The sequence below is a fragment of the Uloborus diversus genome, chromosome 2 (assembly GCF_026930045.1).
Source record: "Uloborus diversus isolate 005 chromosome 2, Udiv.v.3.1, whole genome shotgun sequence".
Lineage (NCBI taxonomy): Eukaryota > Metazoa > Arthropoda > Arachnida > Araneae > Uloboridae > Uloborus > Uloborus diversus.
The window spans coordinates 53,233,894-53,256,877 of NC_072732.1; the positions used below are offsets into that span (position 1 = coordinate 53,233,894).

Consider the following 22,984-nt stretch of genomic DNA (forward strand, 5'->3'; position numbering starts at 1 on the left):
CCTTCCCGGGGAAAACTTTGAGACGTCGTGCTTCCAAGGATGGGAGACATTTCTGAATTCCTCTCTTTTAGAAATTTTCTTCATTTGTCGTAGTTTGAGTCTTCGTGTGTGGGGGGGGGGGGTGCATATTTACAGGCAACGTCATCGAAATTTTTTAGATGAGTGTTTGAGAGGATCATTTTTTCCTTTGGGGAGATGCAGGGGTGCTCACCTAGAGAGGACATGGCGCAGACTGCGTCATTGAAATTTTTAGGGGCGGGGGGTGGGTGTGTTTGAGGGGTATTTTTCTCATTTGGGGAAGGGCTGTTGCTTCTTTTTGGGGAGGGGTCTTTGCATTATTGAGGTGTTGTTCCCTGCCCTTAGGGGATGGGCGCCTCCGAAAGATTTCTTCTTTTCAGGGGGCTCCTTAACTTTTGAGAGTGGGGGGGGGGGGCAAAGCTCTTAGTACATATTCCACTGCAACGTAAGAAGTAACAAATTAAGTTTTGTTTTTAATGAAATTCATACAATATGAATTATTTCATTCCAAACATTTTCATACTTACGTTACATCAATCAAATAATAGTCAACTAGCATTAACTATTATAGAGAAATTATATGAAATCAACTTTGGAAGGAAACTTTTTTGTGAGTAGAGAGTAGTTTCTCATTTTCTTTGGAAAAAAGTGCAACGTTGCATGGATATGTGCTGAATATTTATACCGAATTCATGCTTTTTAAAACATTTATCGAACAATAATTTTTGACATCCCTAAATTACATTTCTGCTTATTCTCAGCAAAACTGCAATAAATGCTTCCCGGTTTTTCTAAAAAGGTGACATATTCGCCGATAGATGGCACTGCTCAGTTTTCACATCCGCGCTGTTTTCATTCATGAAAGGAGAATCTAGTCTGGCAGCTGGAGCCGTGAGTAGGGACAGGTGATAAAAAATATTGTTGCAGAACAATTCTTTGTTGATAGAGGATGTATATTGAAAAAAGGATTTGTTAGAATGTTGGGCAGATAGCAGGCTCTAAAACCTATGAAACCTAAATGTGACCTTCTTCTCTGTAAGTTTTTATTAATTATCTATCTTTAAAATTCTTTTGTTGTAAATATGTGATACAATGTTCTTAGAGTCGTAAGCAACATGTGTTAATTATCTGATTGCCTCTTAAATCCCGCCGAAAGATATGCTCATCAACTCTATTAATTATTTTTCTGTTCAGGAAAGCACAGAAAAAAAAAACAATTTTTTTTCAGGAGGATATTTTCAATAGAATCATAAAAATTTATTTTTATTTTATTTTTTGCTCTACTATGTTATTTTATTTATGTAAATACATAGCTATTGCCTAAATTTTTAATTTATACTCTTCTGCACTGTTTTTATAATTAATTACTATATGATAGCTAAATATTTTCATATCTAGTTGCTTTAAAATAGCTAAAATAGTCTTAATTTTATTTTAAGAAATAGCTTGATATTTCTTGTCTAGCATTAACCACCATAAATGATTACTTATATTTTATGAGATCAACGGAAGTATAAAAGTCATCTTGAATCCTAATTATTAAAATTCATAATTTATGTTGTTCTTTATCAGATGATTGTTAAGTATGTTGTTGTGCAAGTTTTGTTTCTTGTTCACTCTTTTAGCATATACATTAGTGAATAAGTATTTATTTTGTTATTCGAATAACTGCTGCGTTGGAAACACATTTAAATGATTTTGCTAATTTCAAGACTTTTTATTCATCAATTAATCTCTAAAATTCCTCAATTGGACTATGAAAGTATGCACATGGTTTTTTTTTTTTTTCAAAAGTTTTTTCTGTTTGGGCTTGCCAGACGTCTCGGTTTGACCGGGACAAAATCCCTGTTCCCGGCTGGTTTACTTCATGTCCCGGAAAAAATAAATTTGATCACACATGACCAAAAAAGTCTAAAAATAATTAATTGTGGAAGATTATCTAGGATAAATGATAATTGTCATTCATAATTCACTTTAAAAATATCAGATTAGCTTGTGAGAATTTTTACAAGATTAAAACCAAAAAGATTTTTTAAAAGAATTCCTTGCCAGTGGAAAATATATGTAAATATTGCCCAATTTTTATTCCTCATTCAAAATGTTTCTTCTCACTAAAATAACTTGAAAATTTTAACATGCTAGAAGTAAAATTTTCAAATTTATCTGCTTCTGTCACTTTTTATTACCCTTGATTTAAGTGCATAATTAGTAACCATTTACTCAAAGCATTGAGAATGAATTGCTCTGTAAAATACTCTTCAGAGCCAGCCAGGAGTGTGTATCCTTTTATATACTTATGACACTGTGTGTGTGTGTGGGGGGGGGGGTCATTTCGGTGTACCGGTTGAACATTTCGGAAATCTGGCAAGCCTGGGATTACACAGTAATCTGTGTACAGAACATATGTTCCCAATTATATATATATATTTTACTTTTTGCATACAATTTTTTATAATCTTCCCTGAGTTGTAAGTATTTTTGAAATCTTTTGGAGCAATGCCTATGATAATCTGCAACTCTCCAAGTTAAAAACTCTGACAGATTCTCAAATAGTGATAGATCCGTAAAACAATATTCTTACATTTTTGTCTTATTAATTAGAGTTTTCAGAAAGATCTCACATTTAGGGTTGTTCCCAGACTTTTGTTTCAGAGGGGTGGTTTTACTTCCTCCAGTATGGAAGGGAGAGGGTGTCAAATTGGAAATCAATATGACTAATCAAATTTGATTTCATTTGTCTATTTTTTTTTTTTTTTTTTTGCAATTGGTTATTTAAATGGGGGGGGGGGGGGTTACACTATAAAACAATGTTATATTCAGGCCTGGATCTATAAATATAAATTCTGGGCCCGCTTGTAAAAATTTCTGCAAAGCCCCTAACTGTTTTACTTGATTTCTATGCTGCTGAGCCCCTTAATTCCCATGGGACACCCCGCATTGGGGGGTTTATGGGTACATAGATCTGGGCCTGGCCATGCTGTTACGCAATAAATGATGTTCTTAATAACTCATACAAATGATACAGCAGATAAAGCACAGAGTTTTTCAATAATACTAACAATTTCATTATTCAAGTAAAACTTAAATGTATTTTTCCACTAAAAATTTAAAGATAATTAATGGAAAGTATTTTTTGGAAGAAAATTTTTGGAGGGGAGCTTAAACCCTATAACCTCCCCCCCCCCCTTGCATATGGCCCTGCTCACATAATGTAAAAATTTATTGCATTAAAATTTCTGGTATCAGATACGCATGTAATTCTTTTCATGTATATTTCCAGATATTCACGCTAGTGAAATTCAAGCTCTATGATGCCAAGCCACATTGCTGCCAAAAATTCATCCCTTTCCCTTCCTCCCAATACTTCTGTACCTTGTGCCAATACACAACAGAACATGCCACCTGCAAGTATAAACAACCCTTTTCTAATGTTTCAGCCAAATACAAAAAGCTACGAAGATATGACTTTAATTGGAAATGGGGCATATGGTACCGTATATAAAGCTAAAGACTTGGCAAATAATGGTCAATTTGTGGCTTTGAAAAAAGTTAGAGTGCCATTAGGTGAGGATGGTGTCCCCGTAAATGCAGTTAGAGAGATAGCTTTGCTAAAGCAGCTGACTTCATTTGAACATCCCAACGTAGTTAGGTAAGTGTGTTATTAAAATGATGTCAATTAATTTATTCTGTAATTGTAAATCAATGTGGAATCTTTTTCTTCAGCAGGCATGCAACCCAGGGTAATATTTTTAGGGTCAGCACAACACCTGCTCCAGAAGCCAGGGGTGCCCACCAAGGGTTGGGTGAGGGGGGGGGTCATGGTGCCGACTGCACCATTAAGATTTTTAGTTTGGGATTTTTAAGGGATATTTTTCTCTTCATTTTAGGGGGCTTTAGTATTTGGGAGGAGGGATTCGTCCTTGCTCTTGAGGGGGGGGGAAGCCAACCATGCAGATGCTGTGTTCAGAAGTTCATTCTTGGCTGAATTAATATAAAAACATTTTCCATCTAAATCATTTTTTAACCTTGCATTAAAAATAGCTTTTGTGCTAAATAGGAAATAGTAGCAGATACAATTGACTGGCAATATCATTTTTTATATGAAATGAAAAGTTACAATTAAAAAAGTTTAATTGCAATACTTTTTTATATAAGTAATTGTACTAATTGAAACCTAACATTAACTAAACTATTAAATGCATGCAGTTGTTTTTGGTATTTCAACCATACCCTCTAATAAAAATATTCTCACTTCACCCCAGTTCTTCTAAGATCATCTAGTCATAATAACTGCCACAATTGTGTTTCCAGATGCAATCACTAACCTCCATGAATAGATATTTCTGCAGTGAAATCTGTGTATGTTGACCACTTGCTGTGCTCTAAGTTGTCCTTAAACAGACAGTCAACTTGTCGAGGTTGATTCAGAATGATATAGTACTAATTCTGTACCTGAAAAGAACAGTCAACTTTAACAGATGGTCAGCTTTACATGTTTTTATTGGAAACTCCTTAAAGTTACCAATTCTTTAAAAATAGTCTTTGTTTATGTTATCTTTTTCTCATGCTGGCTAAAGAAATACATACTGGAAGGCACCCCCCAAACCCAAAATCCTTGGTTTTGGGAGGTTTTCTAATAAGATAGTTTATGTACATGCAAAGATTGTTAGGGCCTAGCTGTCCTCCCAGAAGGTAAACTCTGGCTGCCCAGATGCAGAAAGGGTTTGCACATTGAAGTCAGAAGGATAATCCCAGTTCTTCAAGAATGAAAATAAAGATGTATTTTTTCAACTATTTTTTTTCCCTTAGTGAGTGTGGGGAGAGGGGGACAGCAACTAAAAGTTTCAAATTTAGCTATTGACCGAGGACTCAAAACTTGGTCTTTGCAGGCCTGTTTACTCGTTCCCCAATGATTTCATAAATCTCAAATTGATATTTTATAAATTTGCTTGAATTATATATGTATGTTTTGTTTGTTGGTGTTAACATACAAATAGGGCGTCATTTTGAATTTTTCCAGGGGTAATAAAAAGTATTAACTCAATAGCAACTGAAAAAGAAAATTAACAAAAACCTTGCCGACTTATGTTTATATGAGCAATTTTTCAAAGTGGGATTGGGATGGGAGGTTTGGGTGCATTGCCCCCTTTTGGCTCCCTTAAATGATAGGACTGCATTACTGCATAGATCTCATTCTTTTTCAACCTTGTTTTTTGGCACTTAGTGCAGGCCCGTCATTTGAGCAATCAGGGTTGGTTGGTCATTTGATCCCCCCCCCCCCCCCCGGATTTTAGAAACATTTTGAAATTCGGCATTTTTGTACTTATTTTGTTGTTTTATTCCTATAAAATGTATTAAACACAAACCCGTTGCCCCCCCCCCCTCCCCCCTTGGAAAAATTTCAAATGATAGGTCTGTTTTGAGTGATCTCTTACATTTTTATTCTTATCTTCCTTTTATTATTGCTATTTTATTAATTTTTTAAAACTTTTTAGTTAACATTTGAGTAGATTAAACAGAACTTTTTATATAAAATATAATATCTGTGTTGTACAACTTAATAGTTTTTCAAACTATTTGGTCATATATACCAGGGGTGCCCAACTAGATGGGGTCATAGTGCAGACTGCACCTTTGATTTTTTTTTTCTTTAGATGTTTTTACTGTTGCAGGGCTAGGTGGCATTTGGGAGTAGGGAAGGCGCCATTACCCCTGGGAGGTGGGGATATGGGCACCCCTGTATATACAGTTGCAGAAATGAAACCCCAATTTATCATTCCAGAATATGTGTGTGAAATCAAAAGAAAATAGAAGATGTCTGAGGAAGGTTCATTTAACTGCAATGAGGAACTGAAATCAAAATAGTTGTTATCCAAGTTGTAATTGAGTGTAAAAATTTAATTCCCAATAAATTTGCCAAATCCAATCAATGTGACAAGTTCCATGTCTTGCAAGAAACTGTTAAAAGCATCTTCCAATAGTATTGGATGAAAACAAATTGACAGACAATTCTATGAATATGTTGGCAATTGCAGCATTTTTTTGTGTGGCACACATTTTGGCCCAAATGTGACCAAAATAAAAAACGCATACGAAGGTTTTGAAGTTGCAAAGATCTCCTCTTCTTTCCTGCAAGACGTTGAACTATGCAAAAAAAAAAAAGCCGAACTCATATTAGTTGTTAAATTAAGAATAATTTTTTTCTAAAAGTAATTTATTTTTGTTGTACCTATAACAGGTTCCATCATTTAGGGAAGCCAGGAGGAGCAAATATCTCCCTCCGCCCTCCTGGCTTTGAGAACTCAATTTATTTACATACACATAGATAAGCATGGTTTTTGTCGTTTTTTGATACGATCACTATCTACCCCCCCCCCCCCCCTGACAGGTAACATCTGAAAAATAATGCTTTTGGTTATTGTCTCCATTTTTAAAAAGTTCCTCTCTAATCTAGTATTTTTCAGCGAAAATAATTGCTGATTGGAGTAGAAAAAGAAGACTAACAGACCTCGACTCTTTTCAGATTTTTTTTCTTTTTTCCGCCGCTACTATACATAGTTAAGATAATGATTTTAAAGCAATTTTTCACGTATCGATCAACAATAATGAACTTCAAATTACTTCCCCACCTAGTTCAAGTGATGCTACCAGAATTTTATTCTGAAGGGGGGAGGTATGACGATCCTTATCTGCATATGTATCAACCTTAGAGCATAAATTAAAATGGAGAGAGCAAGTCTAATCAGGCTTGGGAAAAGCTGACCCAAGAACTTGGGATCCCCAAGTCACGTGACTCAACAACGACGAATGGTTTACACGTTTTGCGTGAAACCAGCGAAAAAGACCTGATTTCTTCCAATGCTTTGTTTTAAAATCTATCACGTGACTTGGGGTCTGGGTTTCATGAATGAAAGTCTTCACTCCCTCCACCCTCTTACGTTGCGCCCAGCCTCACTCCTCCTCCCCGCCCTCCATCCCAACCCCCTTTTTTTTACTGTATTAGAAACAAATAACAGTTGAAAGAATTAGATTTTTGCAGATGCCTTAAAGCACCCCCAACATTCAAAAATAGTCGTTTCATCAGATTCAATGTTATTAACATAGTATCAACAGTCAACGTGCGTTTGCAAAACATCGAAAAGGAAATAAAACGGCAATTAAAACATTCTGCGGGACAGATTACCCTCCTCCGTTTTCTCTCTTCAACAGCTGTTCCATTTCTTTTCCCCCTGTTAATTTTTTTTTTGATTCGCGTTCTCCAAATTGATTTACTGTAGCTGTGTGTAACATTTAATTTTCTTTCACCATGGCGAAAAAGTTACAAAATGAGCAAACTGAGTTCCCTGAATTATATTCAGCAATAATTTCGTCACTATGAAAGATACGGCTGTGAATATACTGTGCAGTGTCGTAGCGTTGGATTTGTAGGTCAGAATCGCTACGTGTGCTAAGGGCGGGACATTACGAAAATAAAATTTATATCAAAATAAAATAGAGAAGCTCAAACTCCTCAATTGTCAATTTTAACCACTCAACGCATTTGCTCGTGTCTGACAAGACAGGAGCGAAAGTTACCGGTTAACACTGTTTTTGTACAATTCTTTTTAATATTACCTCCTCCCTCCACAACTGAAATTACAAAATCTAACTTACATAATGCCGATACATTATCTTTCTGTCAAAAAGAGATAAATAAATCGATAATTTTTTGCCAGATTTAATGAAAAAAAAAATCGTGCCCTAAGGGGTTAAGTGAGCAAAGAGCTTAGAAATGTACTTTTAAGATTTCCATTTTGAAAAATTTTCTGAGAAGGAAATCCACTCATTCGCTCTTTCTCCTATATTTTGACCGAATATATCCCAAAATGGCGTTCATGGCTTGTATGCCATGTTTGATTTCAATTTCCAGTGATCTGGCCAGAGGATAATTGGGTCCGTTAACGGACCCTTCACAAAATTCCGATCAACCAAAACGGACCTTTCACAAAATCCAAATCAACCAAAACGGACCCTTCACAAAATTCTAATGAACAAGATCGGATCTTTCAGAAATTGTTTATTGAAAGAGCAAATCTGAAAGCAAAATAACGCATATTAAACGGATAATTTTTGGAACCTTTTTTAAAGTCAAATTAGAGGGATCAGCTCATACAAAATCTGCTAATTTTGCAAAGAAAAAAAAAAATCGGAACTCTTGTGATGCTCCTGCAAGCGATAGATAATTGCTACTGCCAAATAAATGTAATGCTTGTTGTTTGTTTCTTGGAAAGAAATTAACAGCTGAAAATAAGTTTGGTTTTAAATAATTTTGTTAGTTTGTTTTATCACAGCTAATTAGCAGCGTTGTTGTTGTAAACTTTTCTGAAAAGGCGTTGGTGAGCACTTTTCTCCCCGCTCATGATTTAATAAACAATAATAATAATAATTTATATCAGCGAAATGAACTTAGAACTGCAAAGGGATAGTAAAGGTGGAGAAAAAATATGATCGCTTCAGAGAGGGTTACCAACTTCAAAATTATCGCCATTTAGTGTCTGGCGTTAAACCTTTATAATGACTTGATTAGAAAATATTCTCATGATTTTACCAGCTTTCAATATTTGCGGTGCGATGTTTAACTGTTATTTTGGAAGAAAATTATATGGGTTTGATTTTTCGATGCTAACAAGGATGATTAACTTTAAATAAGCTCTTATACTTGCCGTTTTTTTTTCTTTAGATGTGTGCATTTTGCAAAATAATCTTAACATCCGATATGAGAATCATATTTTGTTCTTTTTTCAAGATAACTTCGCTTTATTAGGATGCAAATAAATGAAAAGTCTCTTTATTTTTGTTAGAGCTCTCATTTCAAGTTTTTAAAGCAAAATTCCATTTTCTTTTATGAGTCAAAAATTAAAATGCTGAATCTGTTTTTTTTTTTTTTTTGCTTCAACTGTGTCCACAGATATTAATGATATGTTTATCATAGGACTCTAAAATGCAATTTTTTTAAATAATTTTATCAAAAATATTTCTTTTACAACCCGTTTTTATACTTTTGATTCCTTCACTTTGAGAATTGCGATCTCTTTGCATCCGCTATGGGAATCCGAATTTTTGATGTTTAGTACGCTTTGTTAAGAGGTAAACAAATAAATTCTCTTTTTATTTTTGTTAAAATCACGGAATTTATACGTTTTAAACGAAATTCTGTGCTTTTTAAGAGTGTCTTGGGTCAAAAAGTTAAATGCTGAACCCCTTTGTCTGAATTTTATTTATTTTTCGTTACAATCATTTTAAATACATTAATCATTTTAATGTACAGAAACATTTCTAGTATAATTTAACACAATGTAGAATGGTAGATAAATGTTACTACTTGAGAGAGCGATGCCGCCCCCCCTCCCTTGCCAAATACTAGAAAAACACCCCAGAATGATATTTTCAACATAGAAGAGGAAAACACTCAACTTTAAGTTTAAATGATGCAGTTTGTACCCTCTCTAAATTCTATAATTTCGTTTTAATTTTTTTTTTTTTTTTTTTTTGCAAAATTATTTGATTTTTTATAAAATTAATTCATTTTTCACAAAATTAATTCATTTTTCACAAAATTATTTGATTTTTTACAAAAAATGGACCTTGTGAAAAATTCTGGACAGACCCTTGATTTCAAACAATTTCCGGTCTGGATTCCGGGTTACAAAATGTAGAAAGCTCTTAAAAATCCAAAATCTTCTAGTCATTCCTAGGTGTTTTTATCTTCGAAAAATCATTTGTATTGTTGGAATTCCGCCACCATTGAGTAACGTCATCTTTATCTTTACTAATAAAGCTGAAATTTTGTGTCTCTGTATGTCTGTTACGCGCACAGTGCCTAGACCATTCAGCCAATGCTCATGAATTAGTTCGAACACACACTTACAGAATTAGTTCGTAGCATAGGGTGAGCACCTCGAAGCAAGGGCGTCCATAAGGGGGGGGGCAAGTGGGACCCAAGCCCCCCCCCCTTTTTAGAAATTAGAACTTCATTGCTTTTAGTACTTTTTTATTTGCTAAAATGTAGAAACATTTTTTCTCTAGCCATTAATGAATAAGTTATTAAAAATGTGAAATATTAATAACTAATTTGTACTGAAATCGGTTTCCATGGGGAAAATGACCTGCTAAACCATGGGGAAAATATCTCAGCCCCCTTTAAAATTCTGCATATGGGCGCCCTTGCCTCGAAGCGATTTTTCGAAAATTCGATTTTGTTCTTTTTTTATTCCAATTTTAAGGACATTTTATCGAGCAAATTATCACAACATGGACGAGTAAATTACCATAACGTGTACGTGCAAATTACCATAACATGGGCGTGCAAATTGACGAGTAATTCATCATACATTATTTGTAAATAAAGAGGCGAACCAATATCGTTTTAATTTTCTACTACGGGCAAAGCCGTGCGGGTACCACTAGAAATCAAATAAATTAGAATTCAAAATAACGTGTCCGCACTCCGCGTCGCAGGGCCGGATTTAGCTTTTGAACTGCTCCGTGCTAAGGTGAAAAACTGCGCCCCTATTGACCTTTGTCCCCCCCCCCCCGAAAATACATGGAGATAGTATTTTTACATTTTTTAACAACTATGCAAAAAATGGTATGCGGTAACTGAATAATTAAATGTAAATATTTATCATAATTTTGACTGAAAATGTTTCGTTTCGAAAAACGATTAACAGAAGTTAGGTAAAGAGGATTAAAAAAAAATATTAGAAAATTTTTTTTTGTGAATATTTCAACTATTCAAAAACAGTTAAAGCGTTACCAAGTTAATATTCATCATATAGCTTAATCTGATAAAGGACAAAAATCAGGTGAATTGCTTAATATATGCAGAAAAAAAAAAACTAGCAATATCACTCATAAGAGCAATTATTCTTACGGAAATAGGGAGTTCTGAGATTCTTTCCCGGAAATTTTTTTAATTCGTTCCATAAACGCAATTTTAGCCGATCTTTGGGGTGCAATGATATTAGGAAACTCCCCCGGAAATGTTTAGAAATTGAAGCATTAAAATGCGGTTGTATGCCATATCATTTATGATTGTCTGAGAAATGGAGTGAGGTACTTTCCCACAAAACTCTTAGAAATTTGAAGTTTCAAAAATGTAATTTTAGACTAGCATTGATGATGTTAGGAAAAGGGGCTCGGAAACTATTCCCTGGAACTTTTCGTAGTTGAAGTCCTGAACGCAAAATTTTAGACGATTCGAAATTTCAGTTCGAAAAACGAAATTTTTATTGAGAGGGCTATCCCGGAAAAATTCAAAATTGAAGGCCTAAAAACGCGTTTGTGGGCCATCTTTGACAACGTTAGGTAAAGGGATGCGATTTGGGGATCCTCTCCCAGGAAATTTCAGCTCGAAAAACCCAATTTTAGACGGGTTTTGTTTATGCCAGTATGATGGGGCTAGAGGAGCTTCCCTAAGACTTTTTTGAAATTGAAATTATATTTGAAAAAAATTTAGACGTTCTTGAATGACTCCAAGGGCGCATAGAATAGAGAGGAACCCTGGGCCCTCTCAAATTCCTTTTTAAAAATTTAAATAAGGGTAGTTATTGTCATTTGGTTTAAGTTTACACACAAAAAATTTCCATGTTTGTATCTCCAAAAAATAAATAAATGATGATAATAATACTTTAGATGGCACCAGGCAGTGGTACAACCTGAGGGGTCAGGGGTCCGCGCCTCTTACTCAAGAGAAGAAAAGAACGTGTATTTGGAAAACGAAGTTACTAAGAAAAAACAAATAATGTTGTGGGGAAAATCTTCCTTATTTCAAAAAGAAATCTTTGAACCAAAAACTTTCAACAGGCACAATTTATTGGGCAGCAAACAACGCTCCCCTCTCGTTCTTTTGTTTCTTTTTTTTTTTTTTTTCTAGTCTGCCTGAAAATAAGAGTTTTCAAATCGCTGCGCCCTGTAGCTCTCCTCCCCAGCAAGAAATTAAAAAGAAGGTTTAATTATTCGTTGGAGTAACAATGGGATATTGATATCATATAAAAACGTCTAAGGAAATGCGTTTTTAGGAAATCGATTTTGAAACAATTCTCGATGAAAGTCACTGAACCACCCCTCTTTCCCTAGCGTTACTACCAAAGATAGTCTGAATTCTGAAATCGTGAATTTTAGATTTCAATTTCGAAAATTTTTGGAGAGAGATCCCTAACCGTCCCTTATTGCTTAGTGCCTCTTAAGATAAATTGAAATTGCGCTTTTGAATTTCGAAAATCCTTCAAGCGAGGATCCGATCGACTGATTATTATTCGACTGAGTTTAGAATAAACGATCGGGAGGCTTTACGGTGCGCGCTCTTCATCTGTGAATGAAAGGCGTCTTTCTGTTGCTCTTTTTTGAATTTAAAAAAAAAAAAAAAATGTTGTAGAAACATTTTTTATAAATACAAATGAGCAGTTTTACACATGGATTTTTTATGGATGTTTTCCCACTATCGCTTTATGAAGCGTTTTTCAACCCTTTTTTAACGCTGCTCCCCCCTTCACTTTGTGGATAAACTTTGAAAACTGTTTAGTCATGTATGAATTATATAATTTTCATTTTTAGGATTTTGTTTGCTGATTTTTTTTTTCTCTTTTCCCCCCTTCCTAAATTTTATTTTTACAGAAACTCAGTTGCGATACTTTCTTACTTTGATTAGGTAATTTTGCGCCCCTCAAATTTTTTGCTTCGTGCCGGGGCACGGACTGACGGAGTGTTAGTCCGGCCCTGCGCGTCGTCGCATTCCTGCAGTTTGTTCCCCCGATGAAGGGTGAATCAGAAATTCCATTAGCATTTTTTCCTTTAGCGGAAGAGGCTAGTTCCTTCTCTCGATTGGGTGGCCCCCTTCTTCTGTGAAGGGAGCTTGGCAAATTTCCGCAGCCCGTTTCACAATAGTCTTCCTTCTCTATTCAACCTAGTTTTTCTATTCTCACGCTTGTTTCAATGGGTGCTGAAGTAAAAGACGCTGAGAAACTTGATGGGACTCGTAGGATTCACTTAAAACTTTAATTATGTGAGGTAATTCAAGTTTAACGAAGAAAACTTTAGAATTCAGTTGAACTTCGTCAGAACGAAATCGTAGGCACCTTTAAAATCAGTTTACCTTATCCGAAAACAATGTGGGTACAAATGTAGTTCGTCTTAGCACAATCCGCCTTAAGCATGTTCGAATTGACGAGGTAGGACTAGTTAGTGTGATTAGTTTTGAGTTCCTGATGTCTTCGCCGAAGTTCTTAACAATTTTCGCAGCATTCCACTTTTAAGGCGAAACTTGTAGTTGTTCCTTTAATCAGGGGTGCATACTAGGGGGGGGAGGGGTCATGGCGCAGACTGTCGCGTTGAAATGTTTAGGAGGTGTTTTAAAGGGTATTTTCCTCTGTTTTTCGGATGGGGGGGGTGCGCGCTCCTGCTTTAAGTGATTTTCTATGGAAAAATAAATCTATGTAGTACCGAATTGAGACAAGGATTGCCAGTTAACTGGACAATACCAATAGTTCTTTAAAATGTTGAAACTCCCCTGAATGTTTTGTGTTATGATTTCTTAGTTTAAGTAGAACCTTAGACGGATAAAAAAAGGATTATGCTAACCTCTTGGAGCTTTTTTTTTTGGTGTATATATATATATATAAGCAAACTTTACAACTTATTTCTTTCCGAAGTCCCCCTCCCCCCTTAGAAAAACTCGAAATGACGGGCCTGCCTGCGTTTTCTCTTTCAGTACCCTGATTCCTCTTTTGAAAACAGCTAATCAGTAGATGTTTGTAACCTTTCTAGCTTTGTACCTAGCATCATGCCCATCGTTTCGAATTTTTCAAGGGGAGAGGGTGGGGCAAAAGGTGAATATTCAATGCAAATTATAGGAAAACAACAAAAGCCACTCTCACTTATGTGCAAAAACAAATTTTTCAGTGCCTTAGGGCAATTGCCTCCCCCCCCTCCTCAACGATGGGCCTCCTAGCCTGATCTGTATTAACAGTTTTTTGAAAATAGTATATTTAAAGCCAAGCGTGAATCAAGTTTTTTTTTTATATTTTTTTACCCTGTTTATCCCATTTTTAATACTAGTGCTTGTACTTACATAATTTATTGATATAATTTTATCGAGTCCGCAGGGTGGCGTAGTGGTAAGGCGTTGGCTTCTTATGAACAAATTTGCGGTTTCGAACTAACCCAAGTCAGTGGATATTTCAAGAGGCAAAAATATGATTATGCGCAGGCCCGGCTCTTGGAGTAGGCGACCTAGGCGGCTGCCTAGGGCTGCAAATTCTAAAATTGAAACTTTTTTTTAAAGTTTTAATATCTGTTTCAGTGCCGTAAGATACACAGCTTTAATGTTAAAAAAAGTAATAATTTAGAGTTTGTACCAGTGTTTGAATATGCAAAACATGATTCGGAATTCACTAGAAATTCAGTTTAACTTGAGGGGCCGCAAATTATTTGATTTGAAAGTCTTTGGGAAATATTAATACATGTTTCAGTGCCACAAGATCCGCTACTTTAATGTTAAAAAAGATAGTTTAAAGTGTGTACCGTGCTTGGTACACACTTTATGGTGCTTGGATATGCAAAACCTAGTTTGGAATTTAACAAGAAACTCACTTTAATTTTAAGGGGGGCAAATTACTTAATTTATTTATCTACTAGCTGTGTTACCCGGCTTCGTACGGTCTATTTCGAAAATATAAGTTATGTCAAGTGACGCTTGTTCAACAATTAGGCTTAATAATAGAAAAATATATATACTGTAAAATGTCTCGTCAAAAAAATGAGTCCTAAATTTTGTTAACGATAAATCTTTAAGTCCTGAATAAATTAAACGCAACCCTCCATTTATGCAATTAAAATCCTTGGTTATCTTCTGTTGGCAGTAGAAAAAAAGGGGCCAAATAATATGCAAAAGGGGAAATTTTTGCCTCAAAGCAAAAGCAAGAAATTTTTAGTTCACAGTCGGAAAAAAAATGTCAATAGATCAAAAATGATTATTTACACATTAATTTAAACTGAGCTCGTTGGCAAACGATACATTTCCGACTTGATATGGATGTTCCATTAGGCTTAAAACTGCTTATAACTCTTCTGATTTTACAGCCTTGGTTTTTTTTTTAAATTCAAAGGAAGTAAATCAACTTGAGGGGTATTTTTCGCGTGCTTTCGAATGAGACCTAAATCAAGAAAATCGGGTAATTATTTCTGGTAGAGAGAGCCATTACATTGCATCCATATTTTGCCCCACAAAATATATGTGAGATTCTGGGAAATACCTTTTATATACATTTTTAAGATTAAAAGTGTTACTTTTTACTTATTATTGTAGAAAAGAGTATCAACAATGTTTTATAGTTTCCATCAAGCACTTTTACTTAAATGTATCTGAAAAATATAAAATCAAACATTTCATTTAAACACGTTTCAGGCGTACTGGTTCTCAGTCCTTTACTCTCATTTATTCCTCTTCTCTAGTTCTCAGAAAATAAGAAAGTCTTTTAACGACCCCCGAGCTTCATCTCTCTGATATCACCAAAAGGATGATAAAAATTGAATTTTTAGTTCAGTAGACCCTCGTTTTACGCGGTTTCGATTATACGCGGTTTAAGATTTGACACCTCTTTTTTTATTTTATGCGCATGAGTTTCGGTTTCAAGCGGATGCGGCAATGGAAACAGATAAAATGTTCCCCTCTTTCAAAATCGGAACTCCTAAAGATTTCAGATTACGCGCAATCAACTGGATTTTGGCGTGCTAATAATCGAGCTTGGGCCACTGGAGACATTTTATGCGATTAGTTCCAGAGCTCTTTCTTGAAGTAAAGTTATTAAACTCACACAGTTCTGAACTCACTGGAAAAAGAACTTTTTAGGAGTGACAAAGGAGGTAAAAACCAACGAGGATACCAACGTCGGTGACGCACAACAAAAAACGTTCGCATTGAAAATTTTGAGCCATTCCTAGACAATAGAAATGATCTTTCCAAATGGAATTGCAAATTTTGCCAAATTATAAAATACGGGAATGTATAATGAAACAAGAAGTTCCGTCTAGAACTAAACGAGCCTACTTTCTCGTATACCCATTCTACTTTCTAGTACCTGATCAATATTCTCAAAAATAACTAAAATCGCAAATTGTTTAAAAAAATTTTTTTAAATATTTTACGCTGATTTCTAGGAATAAAATATTCGTTGCTCATCTAAAAAATTAGATGCGTAAAAAAAAGAAAAAAAAATGCAGCACCTTTTAAACAAAGCAGCTAATACACTTTTTTCCACTAAAAAAATCTTTAACAACTTTCAAAACGAAAAAATAATAATTAGAATTAATAAGCTCATTATTATTATATCAAAAAAAAAAAAAAATCGTTTCTTTTTCCCGCTTCCAAAAATAATTTTTTAAATGAATTAATTCGCAACTCCAACGAACTATAGGGGGCACTGCCGTCACTGTCTAATGGCGGACGAAAAAACTAAAACAAACGCACGTGGTAACGAAGAAAATGCTAATAAGCCTAGTAAATTTTGTTCGTATGCATGATTTTTTCGCTTTATTCTTTTAAAATTAATTTTCAAAGTCTTGTTGATATTCTGGCCCACGTAGAAAGAAATAAGAATTCAAGAAGCATTACTAAACGTCAAACATTAATGCAAACTACGTGGTTCGTAGTTCTAAGCAGCTATTTTCACGATGTTGAATTCGATATTTATCAATTCTTGATAAAACTAAATAATAATTGTGGCCTGACAAGAATAACAATTAATGCTAGAAAATTTAATATGACATTACAAATTGTTACCAAAAGAAGATGATACTTCTTTTCTTTGCTTGGCTAGCGCTTATTGTTTTGCATTTGTAGCTGAGTTATTTCTCTCGAATTCCCGAATCGGTTAATTTAAAATTTTTCTGTTTCGATGTTTCTAATTTCTGAGTTACGATTTAATTATGTCATGTTATGCAAATCATCTACAAAATTCTTACGGATATATGGTGGTAGTTTTCTTTTCAGTTGATTGACCATTATTTCTTTTTACTTATCGAATTCTGTAATCTTACTACCATTTTATTCCATTCATGATAAAAATTAAAAATGGTTTAACTAAAAACGCGAAATCTCGCCAAGGCTACTTTGCTCGCACAATACTAAAACTATAACCCTAAACAAATTTGGCGAAACCTTTCAGCTGAGAATAAAAGGAATAAAGTAAATTCTTTCTCGGTTAAACATTTTTCATTTTGTTCTACGATAATATATTCAAGAAAATATTTTGCATACGGTCCATTCCAACTAAATGCTGCTGTAAAATATGGTTAGTTAAATTAATTTAAGATTAAAAATAAAAACCCCATATTCTTACAAATTCACACAAAACAATAAAAAATTTTACCTGGTATCCAAGTTTGTTAATCCAGAGTTCTCTTGTGTTAGCGCTATCACCATTTCTCAATTAACTTACGCGTTTTAGAAGGAAATAAGGAAAACTAACATTATTTTGAGAAGTTCGAGAATACTACTAAGGGACGAAACAATTTCTGTAGCTGAAAGACACGTCGATTGCGTTAATAAATACTCAGAACAAACTGCCTGTGTTTACGTCAACAGACATACAGTGGCTCCCAAAAGTCTTCGTACACCTTCGACTTTCAACGAAATAGGCCCCAATCCATTGGTTGGAATTAATATTTCGGAATAGGTATTTAATTATAAGATCTATGATCTATTTTTAACAAAACTACATGAAAAGTTTTTAAAAAATATTAAAACTTAATTTTTTAAAAACCAAAAAGTGCCGGAAATTTTATCTCACAAAACTCTTCGTACACTTTATAAAATGTCTATATATTATTGAATAATCTAACTTTTGATTAAGTTATTAATTAGTAGAATATCATACAGCATTCATAACACCTTTTAAACGTCCGGGAATAAATCTCATTTTTTTTTGCGTAAATTCTGAGTAAGTGTTCAACCACACTTCGAGTCTATTTTCGTTTTGAAGCCCTATTTTCTTAATCTAGCCCCCCGATATCTATAAATACGTTACATTAAGTTAAAATCTGGAGATTGAGGGGGTATTTTCAAAATTTTAGGACAAGCGTTGAAAACCGTGTGCTTCTTATCGTTATCTTGATAGAAAACAAAGTTGTTTCCAATAACCAAATTTTTGGCTAAGAGTTCAAAATTGGTTTTTAAAATATTTATAGGAACAGCATGATTCATTATTTCATCCAAAAATTCCAAACTACCAAGTCCTGATGCTGATATGCACCCTCACACTAAAACACCTCCACCGTCCTGATTAACTGATCCAACTAAGTTCTTAAGATTAAGTTCATAATTTTTTCTTCTACTAACAATTATGCAACAATTTAACCAAAAATGTTGAATTAATTTTTATCTGTAAGTAATACGTAATTCTAAAACGTTTTGAGATTATTTATCATTGATTTTGCGACGAAAAGCGTAAGCTTTCTGTTTTTCGCACGATCAAGAAAATTTCTGCTGGAAGAGGTCCCATTTAATCCAGCTAATCAGAGAACTTGACGAACAATTTTAGGTGAAAATTAAATGTAAAATGTTTCCTTTAACTCTGCAGAAACTTTTACATCATTCAAATGTGTATTTTTCATAATTTTTTGAACTGTAAATTTCCGATTACGTTTTGTCAACTTTGCCGGTTGACTTTTCTTACCTTGTCTTCGGTCCGATTTCTTACTTTAAAGCATTTTATCAAGCACTTTCATATACAAACAAATAAATTAACTACATTAGAGACATTTCAAACCAATTTACCGCTACTGTGGGAAAAAAATTCAAATTTTGAATGGTGTTTGCGGTTTTTTACGAATACCAACCATTTTACAGTAATAAGCACAATATTAAGGAATAAATAAACAAAAAATTAAAGCCAAATGACTTATAAGGGTCAACACACTGCAAAAATATTAATAAAACGGCATATGATAATTTTAATCATGAATTTATTCTAAAATATTTGAGTGTACGATGACTTTTGTGGCGTGTTATTTCTCTGTCTCTTCGTTTTCTGACCCATTTCAAAAAGAAGATATGTCAATATTTTGAAAAGAACCAATGGGTTGTATTTAGAATGACTTAGGAATGATGTGAAAAAATATTGGACTTCATATTCGATTTCAGTTCCGAGTTATTTTGGTTTTATTAAAAAATTTCAAAGTGTACGAACACTTTTGGGAGCCACTGTACGTGGAACGCAATGTGGCAATGTTTTAGTTTTTCCGGCAGTTTTATAAATCACCGCAAGGTAGCGTATTCGAGCGCTGGAGTTGCGAATGCACTTACCAAAATAAATAAAAACAATAAAATGTCAACTTAAAAAAATAATTTTCACTGTCGAAAAAAGAAAAAATCGTCTGCGCATATCTTTATGTAGAAACATTAATGACTTCGAAGGCGTGAAAATAAAAACAAGTCATATTAACAATAATTATTTCACAGTTAAAAAAATAGCTGCGGAGTCGGAGTCAGTCTCATTTTGGGAAAAAGGAGTCTGACATCCAAGAATAGGAGGCAGTCATTTGTCTTCCGTGTATAAATTTTTGCCAAAGCTACGAAGTCGGGGAGTTTTTTTTTTCTTTTTTGTAATATTTTCAAGATGCATTAAGCCTTCTTTCATGCTTTTTGAGCAATCACGATTGCTTATTGCTTTCATTTGACTGTTTTGGCGTCCTATCATTTTATTTTCTCACCAGCAACCTCTGCAGCACCACCGTCGACCGGCCTCACGATTCTGCTCCTCTAGCGAAAACCGTCTCCAGGTTGCGCCCATATCCTACACTCACACGCATACATGCACACACCTGCACACACACAAACACTCATGCCTGCACACAAACACACACACACGCATGCATGCATACACACACGCTCATGCCTGCATGGAGACACAAAAAAACACGCATACATACAAATTCCTATACACACACATACCCACTCACTCATGCATGGGCACAAACACACACCCCTACACACACACTCGTGATTGCGAAAAACATAATTTGAATTCAAAAAGCCAAAATTCAAATTAATTTAGCTTTTTTTTTCGTCTTTCTCTGACTTTTACTGGGAAAGTAGGCTGAAAAGGGACACTCTCGGGTATTTCAACATTGTAGTATTGCAATGGGGTCGTTTCCGAAATTTTAAAAGTTTTTTTTTTCTACAAGAGCATGCTTAAAAACATAGGTTTTGACCATTTTTTAAATAATTTGACAAAGTTTAATCTGTTTAAATCTGCGCACCGCTTGAAATAATTTTTTAATTTTATTTTTTACGCTTCTGCACGCACATGCTTATGACATCCCAAGTGATGAAATGCCATTAGCGCAAGCACAATATTTAATTCGCTTCTTTACTCACATGTAATGGCAACGATATGGTTTATAGCAAGCGTAGAGCGGAATATCTAATTCGCTTCTGAATTATCATAACCTGGAAACGCGGTAGACAGCAAGTGCAAGAGTTCATTGCGCTAGTGGAATACGCGCCTAAGTTCATCTCTTGTGACGTCATAAAGACCACGCCTTGTTTGAAAAATCGGACAATTCAAAAAATTGATTACAAATTAAACGTTTTGAACGTAAAAGATTCCCTCGCTCCATGTTATTTATTTATTTATTTTTATTTTATTTATTTATTTTTTTGAGCAATCACGATTGCTTATTGTTCTCATTTGACTGTTTTGGCGTGCTATCATTTTATTTTCCCACCAGTACCCTCTGCCAGCACCACCGTTGACCGGCTCCTCACGATGCTGCTCCTATAGCGAAAACCATCTCGAGGTTGCGTCAATATCCTACACACACACGCATACACAAACGCGCATACAAACTCACACACCTACACACACGAACGCCTACACACACACACACACACGCGTACACACACAGCGCTGCATACACAACATGCACACACATGCATACATACACACTCACGAACGCCTACACACACACACGTACACACACAGTACTGCGTACACAGCATGCACACACATGCTTACATACACACACACACACACGCACGCACCCACACACATGCGCCTACACAAACACACACACTCTCGTGATTGCGAAAAACATAATTTGAATTCAAGATGCTAAAAATTCAAATTAATATATATATATTTTTTTTTTGCTCATTCTATGAACTCCAGTGACTAAAAGAAGCACTTTTGACTGGTGGAAAAAACCCCATTATGTCCCCAAATTTGCCGAATGAGGAAACTGTTTGGGAGGTCACAGTGACCTCTCATCGGGATGGCCCTGGAAGCACATTTATGAGTGTTTGTTTAAAACGCTCAAAATGTATCATTTCAATTCACTTGAACTGTTTGAAATTCCTCAAATATCCTATGTGACATAAAAAGTTAAGAAGAAAATTTAGTTTGCTTTTGAGTTCATTGAAGTGAAATTCTAGACGAGGTCGATCGAAGAGGATGTTATTGCGCCATTCTTCGTAAGCGGAATTCTTCATTTGTCTCAGAAACGAAAACATTTTCTTCCGAAACTTTGCTGAACCCCAAATCCAAGCAAATTATCCCTTAATTTTCGGTGAAAAAGAATCATTTATTGTATTTAGATATCTTCCTGCGTACAAAGGGCAGGAAGTTAGCGTGGGTTTCGGCTTTTTGCCGCGAAGGATAGAGGAAAGGAAATGCTCTGCGTCTTCTGTCTGACCTTCGAGATTGCCTTTGATTGTTTCGAAGAACTCCAGTTATTCCCGCCAAAACGAAGTTCTCACACTATTCACTGCAGCTCATCTCTATAGAGACATTTGTTGTGGTGGACTCCTGCTGCATATTAAATCTTAGTTCCTGTATTTGAAAATTGTAATAATAATACGAATTAAGGCTTACGAATTGTATTTATAATTATGTGAGGGAAATGACAGTAGAAAATGTCGCTACGCTTTGTAACAAATGATAAATTAATTTTGTTGCTAAATTTTCTTTTTTTTTTCTGTCATGAGAATGCAACGTGTGCAAAAAATGATTTTTCGGATAAGACTAATTTTGCAAAAAAAAAAAAAAAAAAAAAAAAAAAAAAAAAACGTGCTTGAAATACTTATTTTACTTATTTTGCATTAAAAAATGGTTCTTCTGGGGAGCGAGAGAGTTCTCATTTTGTTCTAATTGTAATGCGCATTTTACTTAAACTCTTCTCCTTTGGGCAGAGAGTAGATTTTGTAACAAAATAAATAAATCGTGGTGGTGCCTAGTGCGGGGCTGTTGTGAAATTTTGATTTTCATCTTGTTGCATTTACAAATGCTTTTTCTTTTTTTTTTCTTTGGGATAGAGTTCATTTATTTAGATCAATTCTAATGCTCAACGGAAGGTACTTATTTTATTTCAGAAAGAGTTACAATGCTTATTTTAATTAATTATTTTTACTTGGGGGGGGGGGGATCTTTATTTTACTAGGGAGTTTTCAGGTTCCGTTGTCGTTATTCCAATTGGGAGGTTTTTTTATTGCTGTTTGAAATATGCTTTTTTTTTTGAATGGATGTTTAGATAATTTGAACAATTGTAATGTTAGCATTTTGAATTTAAAATGCTATACATTATTTACATAAATGCTATACATTTCATTTTCCAATGATTTTCTATAAGTTCGGTCGCCGAATAAAACCGAGTCTAAAACAGATGAAGGAAAACGAAAGAAAAATTTTAAATTCTTCAGTCAATAGCAATTTTATGCTGATTATTTGCAATCTTGCTTACAATAAAAAAAAAAAAGACCGGACTCAAGTTATTAAAACAAAGTTCATTGTAAAGTACAGTATCTCAAAAGTTTTCTCTTGTTAATGATAAAAATCACGAAATAGTTCTGGAAAAAATTATTTGGGTCTTGTGTTCATCTTCCTCTAAGCGGTATTGTAAGAAGTAATCCTATTATCATACGGTTAATAAAACA

At 34.6% G+C, this 22,984-nt stretch overlaps 1 protein-coding gene across 1 annotated transcript in view; it reads left to right on the forward strand.

Moving 5' to 3' along the window:
- Window positions 1–928: 928 nt before the first annotated feature.
- LOC129217040 (cyclin-dependent kinase 4-like) overlaps window positions 929–22,984 on the forward strand; it is a 54,953-nt gene continuing 32,897 nt past the window's right edge. The window contains exons 1-2 of the mRNA XM_054851277.1: window positions 929–1,053; window positions 3,299–3,667. Coding sequence (XP_054707252.1) covers window positions 3,327–3,667 — 341 coding nt within the window. The 5' untranslated portion in view covers window positions 929–1,053; window positions 3,299–3,326. The remainder of the gene's footprint in view (window positions 1,054–3,298; window positions 3,668–22,984) is intronic.